This window comes from Prionailurus bengalensis, chromosome X (genome assembly GCF_016509475.1).
Source record: "Prionailurus bengalensis isolate Pbe53 chromosome X, Fcat_Pben_1.1_paternal_pri, whole genome shotgun sequence".
In the NCBI taxonomy this organism is placed as follows: domain Eukaryota; kingdom Metazoa; phylum Chordata; class Mammalia; order Carnivora; family Felidae; genus Prionailurus; species Prionailurus bengalensis.
This window is the reverse complement of record NC_057361.1, coordinates 108,220,551-108,235,855: the sequence shown is the minus strand read 5'-3', so window position 1 is coordinate 108,235,855 and position 15,305 is coordinate 108,220,551. Positions and strand designations below refer to the sequence as shown.

At 40.3% G+C, this 15,305-nt stretch overlaps 1 protein-coding gene across 2 annotated transcripts in view; it reads left to right on the top strand.

The window, feature by feature from the left end:
• Positions 1-2,866: 2,866 nt before the first annotated feature.
• The window catches only part of AIFM1 (apoptosis inducing factor mitochondria associated 1), a 33,383-nt gene continuing 20,944 nt past the window's right edge, over positions 2,867-15,305 (top strand). Inside the window, exons 1-2 of one of the 2 annotated variants that reach the window (XM_043571644.1) lie at positions 2,867-3,191; positions 10,807-10,949. In XM_043571644.1, the coding sequence (XP_043427579.1) occupies positions 3,086-3,191; positions 10,807-10,949 (249 nt within the window). In that variant the 5' untranslated portion in view covers positions 2,867-3,085. Of the gene's footprint in view, positions 3,192-10,806; positions 10,950-12,149; positions 12,281-15,305 lie in introns of both variants that reach the window. The other variant, XM_043571645.1, reaches the window with a different exon arrangement.

The window sequence follows — 15,305 nt, the reverse complement described above, 5'->3', positions numbered from 1 at the left end:
TTTTTTGATTGGCTGATATAGAAATAATAGTTTCCTGCATTATTCTCTTCTGCATTTGTAATGCTCTTGGTGAACATTATCTACAGAAGAGTAGCTATAAAGCAGGGGGTTAGGGGAGTAAGTATTAATTAGTCATACCCCAGTAGGTAGAGTGGAAAGGAGCTCTGCCAACTCACAGCCAGAATCAGTGCTCACTTTCTGAGGGATATAAAAACGTTACATCCTCCTAAGACTATTTACATGTGTGCTTCCACCAAAAACTTGTCACTATGTCTGAGAGTTTATATATTTGTAAGGTAGAAACATTGATTTCTGGCATTATGGTATCTCAAAATGGGCTCCATACCCTAATAAAGAGCGTTTGTTACCTCTGTGGGGTGAGATTTGGGGGGAAATTCCACTTATGTTTTGGAAGTAAGGTTGTGTGTGTCTTGCTTTTGCAAAAAAAAAAAGATGAAATATAATTTTTCATTAAAGAGATTTTTTAAGTACCTCATTGCATCTATTGCAAAAATAAATGTGCTATACAGCACCTTTTCTTTGTGTTAGTTGTGCATTATTAAATGATTGACTTTCAAATACACCCAGCTGTTTTCATAGGTACCTGATCATCAGTTTGACACTGTTTTCCAAAGCCTCTGTCACCAACAGATATGATTTTGTATTCCATATTTATTATTGTTATTGGCTTTTAGAAATAGCAATAAATATCAATGTTAGGCATTTAATGTATTAAATAAATATAAACAATTTTAACGACCTATTGTGTAATTGGTATTTTCAATATTTATCCCCCAAAGCAGTCCTAGGTAAAAAATCACCCATTGCCTGCACTTCTGAAAATTATTTTTAATGAATAAGGGAACCCTGGATTATTTTCCCCCAATTAAGCCTGCTTCCTTGGTTAAACTTCCAAAAACAAGGCCTTTGTAATTTCATTCTCTATCCCTATTCCACTAAAAACAATAGGGGCATCTAGGTGGTTCAGTTGGTTGAGCATCTGACTCTTGATTTCAGTTCAGATCATGATCCCAGAGTTGTGGGATTGAGCCGTGCATCAGGCTCTGAGCTGAGTGTGGAACCTGCTTAAGATTCTCTCAGGGCGCCTGGATGGCTCAGTTGGTTAAGTGTCAGACTTTGGCTCAGGTCATCATCTCATGGTTTGTGAGTTCGAGCCATGCACTGGGCTCTGTGCTGACAGCTCTGAGCCTGGAGCCTGCTTCAGATTCTGTGTCTCCCTCTCTCTCCCACTCCTCGTTCATGCTGTCTCTCAAAACTGAATACACATCTTTAAAAAAAAATTCTCTCTCTCTCTCTCTCTAGGGGCGCCTGGGTGGCTCAGTTGGTTGAAGCATCAGACTCTTGCTTTCGGCTTAGGTCATGATCCTAAGGTTGTGGAATCAAGCGCCCATGTCGGGCTCCACACTGAGCGTGGAGCCTGGTTAAGATTCTCTCTCTTTCTCTCTCTCTCAAATACAAAATAATAATAATAACTTTATCACCTGCAAGATTAGCGCCAAACTCTTGCCAGGTCACATCTGGTCCCACCATGTTAGCCTGTCCTTATCTACTTCCTAGTAGGTATTTGAGGCAGTTGTCCCCTGAAAATATGCTGGGGTTTGTTTGTTTTATACCTCTGAGCCTTTTAAACAGCATGGTGCTTCCTTTAAAATACTTTACAAATATTAGTTCATTTAATCTTCAAAACAACAACCCTATGAGATTGGTAGGTGAGGAAAGTGAGGCACAATTAAGTGATTTGCCCAAGTGGTAGAGGCAGGATTCAACCTTTAGGAAGACTGGATCCAAAGTCAAGGAGTGCTTAACCACTAAAAATATTACCTTTGGTCCCAATGTATTAACCCTTTGAAATATTATTCCTCCTCCTCCACTATTTGAATTTTACTACTCATCCTTCCAGACACACTTCAAGAACCACTTGCATGAAGTCCTTCCGTAGCTACTCCATCCCATACAGTTTCTCTTGCTCTGGCTCTGAATTAGTCATTCTTATTACCTAAGTGAGAATTAAATGATAGTATATGTCATCTCCCTAACTAGTGACCACTTTATACTTTTCCACATGCCCCAGAGCCCCTTTGGTAGTACAGTCCAAGTGGCAAGTATTCATTAAATCCTTGCTAAATGAGTAAGTAACCCCAAACCTCGGAAAAGGCACGTTTATATTTTGCATAAAGTCAAATATTATTTCCAATTCAGCTTACATTTGGGAGAGTCAAAACACCTATTTACACTCCACCCCTCACCCTACTATTCCTCCCACAACTCTAAAGTCCTGCTGAGGATTTCTCGGTGAAACACGAACTCTTTTTGCCAGCATCCTTGCTCTCAAGCACAGAAGTCCTAACAGGAAACTATCCGCAGTTCCTGGTACAGCATCTAGGACATAAAATTCCACAATATAAAAAAACGATATGGGGAAAGAGAGCACGGAAGGATTACTTGCAGAAAAAGGGATTGGGTGGGAAAGTGCCAGCAATTTGTAAAAGACGGAAGTCCATTCCGAATCTGGGAAGCCAGGTGCTCTGGCTCAGACCTATGGAAAAACTGGAAGTGGAATACAGCCAGAGAATCCGGAAGGCTTAGTACCTAGTAGTTAGCAGCCTAAAACAGAACAAAATGCGGTGCTATGGCCACGGCAGCAGCACAGGCCACAACTGCCAGGCAAAGTGGCTCCACGGCTCCCTCCTTGGACAGTTTTCCAAACTCGATCAGCGGAACACTTTACCACCAACCCGTTGAAACTTGCAAAAACCTCCGGCCGGGGTCTTTGCAATAGTGCGGGCAGCAAGGCGCATGCGCAAATCTCTCACCGTGCGAGCCAATCGCAATGCGGCGCTGAGTACTACGCCTGCGCAGTAGGCCTACAGTCGCTCTTCCCCCTTCTTCTGCTCTAGCTGGCCTGGGTAACCGTCCAATACTCTCCCGGAGCTGGGAGGAGGAGTCAGCGTGGAGTGCGTGTGAAGGCAGCTGGGGGGAGCGGGCCGGGGCCCACGGTGTTTGACCCGTCGGTCGGTCCGTGAGAAGAAAGGAAAGGAGGAGGTGCAGAGTAGCGGTTGCCGAAATGTTCCGGTGTGGAAGCCTGGCAGCGGGTGCCTTCAAGCAGAAGCTGGCGCCCTTGGTGCGGACAGTGTGCGTCCGAGGCCCGAGGCAGCGGAACCGGCTCCCAGGTGACTGACCCATCCCGGGCAACCCCGACCTCGCAGACCAAGAGCCGGGGTTCCATAAGCTCCCTGTGCCTCGCAGCCCTCCCCCTGCCTTCTCCCCGGGAAAAACAACCCACTCACAGCCGCGTGAATTCTGAATGGCGGGATCCAAACCCTGAGTTTCACAAGCCGTGCCGACCTGACCTTCAAGGGCTTTGAACCAAGTAGTCGGGTTGAGGCCTTTTCCTAGGAGGGTTTGCCATTCAGGGATGACAGAACAGCTAGCTGTCTCGTATTGTCCAGTGCCACCTCCCGGCCACCCCTAGTCCGCCTTTTTAGAGCAATGAGGTCAAGTAGACTTTGTCATTTACTGATTGTGAGACTTGAAACAAGACATTTAAGCCCGATGCCTTAGTTCCTTCTGTAAATGAGGATATTACCTGCTCTACTTTCCAAACTCCAGATGAGATCCATAGATTTGAGCGCCCTGTGAAACAGAAGCAGCGCAGTTCAAGTAAGGAGTCGTTCGGTTGTGCGCCAGACACCAGGAGAGTCCTCTCAGAATTAATTTGAGATGTCTAGTCCGTGTAATTCTTGGTGGTCTTTAATTCTTCAAAGAAACAGTTTGCAGGGCACATTGTGTTTGTCCTCCGTGAAGTTGTTTCCCCAAATTTTAGAGCTGGAAGGGATTTTGTGGTAAAGTTCAACCCACTCATTTTATAGATAATAAACCGAGACACAGAAAGGTGAAATTATTTTTCCAAGGTCACATACCTAATTAATAGGTAGAGCAAAGGATAGTTTGCTGGTCTCTAGGCCCCTAATCCACTTGCCACAACTCCACACTGCTTCCTAAATTTGACCTCAAAAGATTAAGAATTCATCTGATTCTCCTTTAGCCCACCTTGCATGAGATATCCATGTACTTATCTGAGCGTGTCTTGAGCTTGCTCATTTTCAACCTGCACAACTTAGTGGGGGTAATGAATTATCCACCTGTAAGAGGTGCTGGGTTTTTTAAAATCTGTTTTTGAATGATCACCTGGTGACATTCACATTTGCAATGTAAGGAGTTATCCTCGAGGCCTTTCCAGTGCAGAACCACCTTCTGGGTGCTTTAAAAATAAGATGTGGAAAATATTTCCCTTAGATGGTTAGTCTTTGCAAATGTGCATTTGAAAAGTTTTTCCAGTTGCTATGCCTCAAGAAAACGTTTCCTAATGGGTGTATCTGAGGGCACATCCTAAAACATATTGCTCTTGGAACTTAAAAACCTCTGCTTTAGGTTTTAAACTAATATGCCATCTATGGTGTTATCTGTATGGGTTTTATGCATTGAAACGATAGTGTTCTATGTAAGCTGTACATAAATTTACATAGAAACTTAGGTAAGCTGAAGATTTTCATCCACACTAGCCTTTCAAACTCTGTGTACTTATTTTGTTTAAAACTCACAATTTTTGGGGCGCCTGGGTGGCGCAGTCGGTTAAGCGTCCGACTTCAGCCAGGTCACGATCTCGCGGTCCGTGAGTTCGAGCCCCGCGTCAGGCTCTGGGCTGATGGCTCAGAGCCTGGAGCCCGTTTCCGATTCTGTGTCTCCCTCTCTCTCTGACCCTCCCCCGTTCATGCTCTGTCTCTCTCTGTCCCAAAAATAAATAAACGTTGAAAAAAAAATTAAAAAAAAAACTCACAATTTTTACCAGTATTCTGAAGTCTGACCAAAAGTTCTCATTAAATAAATATGGATTTGTAATGTTAAATTGATTTATTAGATATTTGAAGGTGGTTGGTGATGTTAAAACTACTGAGAAATACAGACGTTTTTCCATTGCATGATTTTGTTTGAAAGCAGTGTGCTGTAGAATATGTTCTGACTTCTTGACATATCCATCCACGTCTTTGTATACACTTATTCTTTGTCCTTTGGCCGAGCACCAGAGTACAACATCATATGCCTTTAGAAATGGGTGGGGTGGGGTTACAATTTCAAAAAGAAATCATATAATTTTAGGAATTAACCCTGTTTCGTTAGCTTTATTATTATTATTATTTTTAATTTTTTTTCAACGTTTATTTATTTTTGGGACAGAGAGAGACAGAGCATGAACGGGCGAGGGGCAGAGAGAGAGGGAGACACAGAATCAGAAACAGGCTCCAGGCTCTGAGCCATCAGCCCAGAGCCCGACGCGGGGCTCGAACCCACGGACCCGACCGCGAGATCGTGACCTGGCTGAAGTCGGACACTTAACCGACTGGGCCACCCAGGCGCCCCTCGTTAGCTTTATTATTAATTGTTTATAATCTGGTTTCTTTTTCAAGTAGTAGCATCTGCCATATGTTTTTGCATAGGTGGAGAAGAGGCGCTCTTTATTTATATGCCAATTTCCCTTCGTTTTTTCCTTTTCTCCTCCCACCCCCATTTCTTTGTCAAGATGTTACCAAACTTTAAACCCACCTTGAAAGATCTCATCCACATCTGTCGCCATTGTCAGATTCATTTTCATTATATGTTACCTTTTGCCTTAAAACCATAATTGCTGTTATTTATTTACTTTATTTGGATGCTCTGCCTCTTTCCAGAAATAATTGAAGGCAGTTAATGGTGACTACTTTATGTCTGCATTCAGCACTGAGGAGCAGATAGGTTAGGTAATGGATATTTTCTGTTCTGTAGTATTTTATTAGGTTACCAAACATTGTGTTGCCCATGTGATCAAACTGATCACCAACCCTTGACCTGAGGGTCAAATGTTTGAACCATTTTTCTCTAATCAGAAGAATTCTCACCTCCTTAAGAAGGAAACTGGACTCCTTGTGGGCAAGGATCTAGAATTACTGGGAACTGCCAAATGACACTTTTTTTTTTTTTTGAAGCCCAGAAGATGAGCCGTTCCCCACTCTTTTCTGCTGAGGCAAAGCTTTCCAGAAGAAAAATTTTGGCAAGTCAGCCTTTTCTGCATCCAGTTAATAAGTTATATTGTCTAGGCATTTTCTAACATTTTAAGGGAGTTGCAGCATATTGTAACTTTTTTCTAGATCATGTTTCCAAAAGCTGCCTGGTCTTGTAAATCAAAGAGGGCTGACCCCACGCCTACTGAATGAGAATGTCCTGGAGAAACCCCTGGGGATTTATATTTTAACAGGCCCCTTGATGTAATTCTTATGATCAGGCAAATTTGGGAAATACTGTTTTAAGGTTTAAAGAAAACAGACTGAGCAACTTTGAGTCTCATGGGATTTGTGTTAATCCCATTTTCTGATACTCAGAATAGTGGCAGCCATTGTCCCTCCTATACTACTGCACTACCTGAGGCCAGGGATTATGTCCTATTTATTTTTGTGTCCTCAGTGCTTTGTACAGTCTCTGGCACGTGGTAAATTCTCAGTGGCAGAGCCCTAGTACTGTGAAGGACTTAACTTTGTAGAACAGAGTTAGATTTCTTTTTTTTGTCCTCTAAATCATTTTTCCTCTGTTGCCTTTCTTCAGAGTGGTTCACACTGCACTGTAGTTATTATTACTATGATTCATCTAAAATAACAGCAAGGGTTTATGCTAAAGAAAGGGGGGGAGTTGATAAAGGGAAATAGTTGTCACATTCCTTATAAAGAGATACCTGGCTACAGTGGACAGACCGCGTAGCTTGTCCTGTCTTGTGTTTTATCCATGTCAGAAAAATCAGTTTAACATTCAGAAAATAAGACTCAAGAGCATATAGACCTCTTAATTATTTGAGATTCCAGGTGCCTCAATTATGTGGATGTGTTTCTAGAAAACACTTTCTGGGAGTATGGAAAACGAGATTATGAAATCTACAGAAATGAACTTGCCAATTTAGGTACTATTCTAATGCTAGTCTGTAGTTGTAGTTACTAAGAGCTTACTAATTTATTATTATTATTATTTATTTAAATTAAAGTCAGTAAACATACAGTGTAGTATTGGTTTCAGGAGTAGAACCCAGTTATTCATCACTTACATACAAGACCCAGTGCTCAGGGTCACCTGGGTGGCTCAGTTGGTTAAGCCTATGACTTTGGTGCAGGTCATGATCTCATGGTTCGTGAGTTTGAGCCCCACAACTGGCTCTGTGCTGACAGCTCGGACCCCGGAACCTGCTTCACATTCTGTGTCTCCCTCTCTCTGACCCTTCTCCTCATGTTCGCGCTCTCTCTCTCTCTCTCTCTCTCTCAAATAAACATTAAAAAAATTAAAAATAATAAAAATAAAAATTGTTTTAAAAAAAAGACCCAGTGCTCATCTCAACAAGTGCCCTCCTTAATGCCCATCACCCACTTAGCCAACCCCCCCCCCCAGCCACTTCCCCTTCAGCAATCCTCAGTTTGTTCTCTGAATTAAAAGTCTCTCATGGTTTTCCTCCCTCTCTGTTTTTATCTGATTTTTCCTTCCCTTTCCCTATGTTCAGATCTGGCTAAAACTTATTTGCAAAGACTTCTTCAAATTGTTCAGTCATTACCGTAGAATTGGAAAGAATTTGTGTTTCCTTCCTTCCTTCATTAATACAGCAAATATTTATTGAGCAAACACCTACTATGTGTTAGGCACTAAATACAATTGTAACAACAATTCAAGAATTGGGTCCTTGTTTTTAATGTTTATTTTTGAGAGAGAGAGAGAGAATGAGAGGTGGAGGGGCAGAGAGAGGGAGACATCGAATCTGAAGCAGGCTCTAGGCTCTGAGCTGTCAGCACAGAGCCCAACGTGAGACTCGAACTCAGGAACCATGAGATCATGACCTGAGCTGGAGTTGGATTCTTAACCAACTAAACTACCCAGGCGCCCCCAAGAATTGAATCCTTGAACAATATAGTGAATATAGACAACAATATTATAATCAGACTTGCTAAGAGACTAGATCTTAATTATTCCAACCACTAAAAAGAAATGATAATTATGTGATAGAGGTGCTAATTACTGCTACAATGGCAATCATAATATAAATGTATCAAGTAAAAAAATTGAATCCCAAGTATGAGGAAGGAAGTGCTACCTCTCTGTGTGGTCTGATTACAGAAAATCTCAGACTGGTGTTGTAATGAAAAGGCAAGGAGTAAGTTGGCTTCCCACTTTGGCAGGACAAGTGAAAAGGCATGTTTAGTCATGATGTAAAATTTCCTAAAATTTTGAAGCTATGGGGGAGAGGTGTGGGAGTGATTTTATGGGTAAAAGAAGACTGGGGGTGGGAGAATATAAACATCCATCCAATACTTAACACCTCTTACAAAATTAAAATCAGTTGGTAGGTATGTAAAAATGGTTTATTAATAATAGTGTATTACATTTATTTTCAGGCAGTAGTTTAAATGTTAACCAATTGACTTTTTAAAAACTCAGTTTACTTCTAAGTGTCTTTTTTTGGCAAATCAAGGCAAAAACTGCTGAACTTTACCAAATCTACACTCTTAGTTTTATCAGTTTGTGAAAAGCTAGCAAAAACAGAATAAACACTAGTATCATTACCTTAAAACAAACTTGTTATATCTGGATTTAGGATCTTCTAGAGGGATAATCAGTGGAACTTTTTTAAAAGCCACTTATTTTCAATAAATAAACTTATGGTGGAAGTGGGGAACACAACTAAATTCATTGAACTAAACCGCGTGGAACTCTTTCTACCCAGTTTCATTTTCTAAGCTCTGAGAGTTGTCAGTTTCTGCTTCTGGTGCTTAATCATTCTATGGGTTTCTGAAATTCAAAAGCTTGCCCAGATTGAGATAAGCTTCTCCACCCCTGCATGTTTTTATTTTCATGATTTGTTATTTCCAAATATAAACCATTTTATTTCATGTGGCAATGAAGGATTCTAAAGCAGGTAAGAAATAAAAACAGTAAAGAAAAATACATTTTCACTTCTATGGGTGTGGATTTATAGTCTCTTATCTGTAATTCAGAAATCAAAATAGGACTCAAAAAATCAGGTTTTTGTAACTCATTTGCCAGTGAAACCTGACCTGAACTGGAGAGAAAGGCTACTTATTAAATCTTTTGTTCATCCTACTCAGTCAGCTTTGTCAGGGAAACATTAATGTGTGTGACTGTGGGTTGCTGCCCCTCACTGTGCTGAGTGTTATTTACGGTATGGTATCTGTATTATATACTTAAAACCAAACAATTCTGAGCTCTGGAATACAGTTTCCCGAGGATTTCAGGTAAGAGACTACAGACTCTGTTTTTACTTTTCTGTGCCCTGAAATTGTGGAAGCAAGGAGGAAAGCTCCATATTTCTACTATGAAATGCTACAACCAGTGCCCATTCTGTTTGTCTTTCAAAGTCTGGTCAGACCAGGAATAGATCTATCTGCCTCTAGACCATTGGTTCTCAAAGTGCAGGCCAGCAGCAGAAGCATCACCTAAGAACCTGTTAGAAATGCAAATTCTTGAGTCCCCATTCCAGATCTCCAGACTCAGAAACTGGGGGTAGGTCTGGCCATCTGTGTTTTAACAAGCCCTCCAATGGATTCTGATGCACGCTCAAGCTTTAGAACCACTGCCCTAGATCGGGATCAGCATCGGCAAATGGCAGCCCACAGGCCAAACCCACATGCTTTTGTAGGTATGCCCCTTGAGCTAAGATTGATTTTTGCATTTTTTAAATAGCTGAAAAAAATTTAAAATATACTATTTTGTGACATAAAAAAATTATTTAAAATTCACATTTTAGTGCCCATAAAGTTTTATTACAAAACAGCCATACCCATTCATTTATATCTTGCCTGTGGCTGCTTTTGTGCAACATCAGCAGAGACTGTATGGCCTGCAAAGCTGAAAATATTTGCTATCTGGTCCTTTACAGAAAAAGTTTCCAAACCCCTGCTCTAGGTCGGTAGTCAACATGAGGAGTATCAGAAGCAGAGAAGGTTCTGACACCTTCCTTAATTTCCGTGTATGAGAGTTGTTATATTCCTCAGGTAATTACATGGATATACAGAGTTTTACATCAACATAATATTTATATTATTTTGGAGAACTAACAGCCAAATAGTTGATGGATATTTAAAATTTTGTCATTCTAGAAAATATTTTATAATCTGAAATTAGTTCTTTGGAGAAGATAAATCCACTTAATTTTTTTTCTTATTTTGTGCTTTAGCATTTCCATCTTCCAGGACACATTACCTTTCATGAAAGACTGAACTGTGTCCAGGTTCGATTATGTTGTGGGGTTTTCTTATTTTGTGCAGGATTCGAGCCAGCCATTTAGATTATTCCTTAAGTGGTGGTTCCAATGAATGTCCCAGGTAGCCTGTAGTTCACTTTTTGTATCTATTCAGTCACCTCTCTGTGTTTACTTCATTTGTGATGAGGATGTGAAGAGAGTAGTAGTAGTGTTTGATGAACTGCCTGTTGGTTTTTCATTATCTTTTCTGTAAGCTGTAAATTTCTTCCCTGGGCAGCATTCAGTTATACTCCTAAAGTCTCCAACAATTTAAGTTTGAGGATTCAGTATCTATAGTATTCGTACAGTTTTAATTATTTTTTCTTGGTCATTGAACAGTAACATCATGCAGCCCAGTGGGCAGTAAGTCTTGACTTCTACAGTGCATTGACCTGTAGTCATAAACGTGTATTAACTATTTTATTTTTGTATGTGTGTGTGTCTTAATGAATTGTGTTCCTCAGGCAACTTGTTCCAGCGATGGCATGTTCCTCTAGAACTCCAGATGACAAGACAAATGGCTAGCTCTGGTGCATCAGGGGGCAAAATCGATAATTCTGTGTTAGTCCTTATGGTGGGCTTATCAACAATAGGAGCTGGTGCATATGTAAGTAGAAAAGCAGCGTGTGTAAAGAAGCTGCCAGACAGCTCCCATTAGTAGACTCAGTACTCCCCTGCTTTAACACTTCTGCAACTAACTCCCCTTTCTCCTTTTGCAAAAATTTCTAAAAAGCCTTCTTTAAAGTGCCTACTATCTAACATCCTGTGAAAGCCAACATGGGAATGACTGAAATTTAATCTCATGTTGATTAGCTTTGCTCTTTTCACTTGTCTTTTTACTCATTACTTGAAAGCCACTGCGTTTTCTTAGATTTGACTAATCCACAAAATTGTACCTATTCTCTTAGATATGACACACTAACCTGTGAATAGGTCAGAACTCATTGCAGCTCCTTAGCACAATATTTGATTTTGACTCATTTGTCAAATATTCAGTGATTTCCTCAGCTTTGGATAGACATTAAAAAACAACAACAGCTTTCAATCCAAACTATTAAATGTTCCTAAAAGGAAAACTATCCCTGAATCTCACCCAAAGACTCAATTATAGAAGTAGGCCTAGTATCTCCACTTTAGAATGGAATTTGTGTGAGGTGAGAAATACGGTTTTAAATGCTATGTAGTATTAACACAATTCTATCTCCTTAAATGAACTCTGATCAGCTTTGTTGGTCACAGAGGAATTATTCCATATTTTTTTTCTTTTTTTTAACTTGGCAGGGTTTACTGTGACTAAGCAGATCAGTCTAAAGTTGGATCACGTAAGGTTGAGTGAACCAACTTAGATAACACCTACTATCACCCTTGATTGAAGGAAGCTGTTTCACTCCCCAAGAGCAAATTTTGGATGCCATTACGGTGTATGGCACATACATACGGTGTATGGTTCTTTCCACACTGGTAAGACAGTGAAATTATCTTTGTTCCTTGGTCAGTAGGTTATAAAAAAGGGGTGTGAAAATTACTTGAAGTTACCTAGGTTGACTGACCTGACTCCCAAATGCACCAATAGACCGTTTTTGCAGTTGTGAATTGACTCAGAATAAGAAATAGGTGAACTCTGATAACAGACTTTGAGGAAGGACACATTCTCCTCCAGTCCTGGAGCAGCATGTTTTTTTTTTTCTTTTTTAGCACAGGGTTACCAAAAATCCTTCCCTGCCTTTGTGTTGAATGCTTCTTCATTAATACTTAGTGCTTTTTCTATTTCCTTTTGTTTCTTTCTTGGCCCTATCTTTACCTACAGTTGTGCAGTGTCATCACCTAGGATCCCCTTCTAGATCACTAGCGTCTACAGGTGCTCCCGTGAAAGATGGCAGCAGCCTAGTATACTTCTTAATTGTAGGAGCGACAGTCACTGGGGCAGGAGTTTATTATGTAAGATGCTTACACTAAAATATATTTCGGGGTAGGGTGGGTGAGACCATGGCACTAATGAAAACTTGATCCATTAGAATACAGTGAAGTATTCACAGCATGTGCTTTCTAGGTATTCATCAAAGGGACATTGTCAGTCACTAGGGAGCCCTCAGATCTCATCTTTCAAATTGTTGAAGCCCTACCAGATGTATCTAAAGCTATCATACATTTAATTATTATAGATCCTTCTCATTAACCCTTTCTTTGAAACTTTTGCCAAGTTCATAATTCTTTTTTAAGATGCTAAATTATATTGTGCTTCAGTGCTGCAGACCTAACAAGATAGTCTCAAACAGTAAACATTGAATAAGCAAGCAAAAGGAACTTGAATACCATCCATTTTAGATCATTTTAGGTAAAACATAATTTTTGTGTTTTGTCAGAAATGATCAACCTGACTTTTATTGTGAAAAGGCATTTTATTGAATGCTTCTGAGGAGGTCCAGAAAAGCCACAGAATTACAGTATTCGCCCCACCCACCCCCAGCCTCTATTTCAAAGTAAATTCATTTGGCAGTGTCCCTTTTGTAATCTCTAATTTGGTCAAACTAGTGGCTGAAGTGGTACAAGCTAACACATTTGTGTAGACTGCTTTCATAAATGCCTCTCGTTCATAATTGAGATACTACCCTCTGAGCCTTACCTTTTCCATTTCCTAGCTCTCAGCATTTGCCATCAGTTCCACCTCATTCATTCAAAACTGGATTTAAAGTGTTTGCATCTGATATGTTTGTAACAACTGAAACCTTATAAGCCTCTGGTTTATGTTGCTGTACCAGAGTTGGATGGCCTTCACAGAGCTGGCCAGGCAAACCTCTTGATGCCAGGCCACAAGACAGGGGCCATTTACTGTTGCTTTCTCTTGCCCTGGAAATATCTATGAAGCACAAGTTCCTCTCAAGCCATTCACTCAAATGCCTCATTGCCCTCTGTGTTTATCCAACACTGGTAATAGTAAAGCTAATTATAGTGCTTTCAGGTTAAATGATAAGCTTTTGTCTACCTGCAACTGTTATTGAACTATTCTGTAAGGTTTTATATTAGGTTTTAAATAATTTAAAATGTGATCTCAGGCAGCTTAGATTTTTATCCTCTGAAACTGGTCTTAGTCTCACAAGAACTGTTAACTTAAAATCGGAATTCAAATTTGATGAGATATAGCTGTAAGTTATTTAGATTTGATGAGATATAGCTATAAGTTATTTAGTGTTTGTATGAGTCTGCTCTGGCTGCTGTAACAAAATAGCACACACACAGAGAGAGAGAGAGAGAGAGAGAGAGCACATGAGCTCTGGAGTCTCTTATTCTTATAAGGGTACTAGCCCTGTCGGATTAAGGCCGTACTCTTATTTCACCTTTATCACCTCCCAAATGTCTCCTCTCCAAATACCATCACATTGGGAGTTAGGGCTTCAACATAGGAATTTGAGAGGGACACAGACATTCAGTCCACAATGGCGTTCCTTCATAATTTTTTTTCTCGCACATGAGGAAATGTTCCTGATTTAGGTACAGATACTACTTTAGTGACTCCTGAGTTGGGAGCTCTTTCCCTTCCCCCGACTCCAGCCTCCAAAAGTAAGGGAGCAGAAGTGAGAACAAGGAAAACTTTTCTGAAATGTTTGTTTGGGGTCTGTACTTTAAACCAGTTGTTTTTACATTTTTTACCACGATCCACAGAAAGAATTGTATTTTATCTTGCAACCCATTATGTTACTATACGTACATAAAATTCAAACAAAGTTCAAAATAATATCTAGTAGGTGTGATATACTCTGATAGTTTTATTCTCTTCTATTTGTTTCTGTAATGCTGATTAGAACCTTACCGAACTGATTGTACAGCCCACTAATGGGCTGCAACCTCAGTTTGAAAAGTACTGATTTGAACAGTGCTTCCTTGACTTAGATTGCAAATAGGAACTCCTAATGGGCGTGGATGTGGGCATTCCTCCTCCTGCTCTAGTGACTTTGTCTAGGATAACAGGCAGATCTCCTAATCTCAGTCCTGTTACTTATCAGTGAGCAGAGCTAACGTGGCCTTTAGAATATTTAATGAGATTTAGTATTGGGGCCCTTTGCCCAACTTGTTCAACTGGTAAAATCATATTACCGTAGAAAATGATCTTTTTCCTTTCAAATTTCTTTAAGGAAAATAAACGTATTAATCTGTTTAGAAAAGTTGTCTCCAGAGGCGCCTGGGTATTTCAGTCAGTTAAGCATCTGACTTAATTTCGACCCAGGTCATGATCTCGTGGTTTATGGGATCAAGACCCAAGTTGAGCTCCATAATAACACCATAGAGCCTGCTTGGGATTCTCTCTCTCTCCCTTTATCTCTGCCCCTTCTCCACTCATGCTCGCTGTCTCTCTCTCAAAGTAAGTAAATAAACCTTAAAAAAAAAGTTGTCTCCAGTGATATTTTTCACAAATCTGTAGTTTTTAAAAATTTTTTTAATGTTTATTTTTGAGAGAGAGAGAGAGACAGAGTGAGTTGGGGAGGGCACAAAGAGAGGGAGACACAGAATCCAAAGCAGGCTCCAGGCTCTGAGCCCTCAGCACAGAGCCCGATGCGGGGCTCGAACTGATGAGCCACGAGATCATGACCTGAGTGGAAGTCGGATGCTCAACCAGCTGAGCCATCCAGGCACCCCAAATCTGTAGTTTTTCTTAACCTGACATGTATTCATGTCGATAATTGCAAATTTGTACAAACTAGGAATACAGCAGTACTTGGGGGAAAAGTAAATTTTTATTTAGAATGTCTGTACACATTTTTGTATCAGGATATTTACTTAAAAGCTAGATCCATAAATATATGTGTACATAAATATATGACAAACCCCACTAAACCTCAAGATATTTCTTGGTCTGCTTTACCCCTCACGTGTGAAACCATTAGGAGGTGTAAGAGAGCCTAGGCTATTTTTGGATGTTCCTCTCTGTCTGAGCATGACACATTTCTATTCACTCATGTTGACCAGC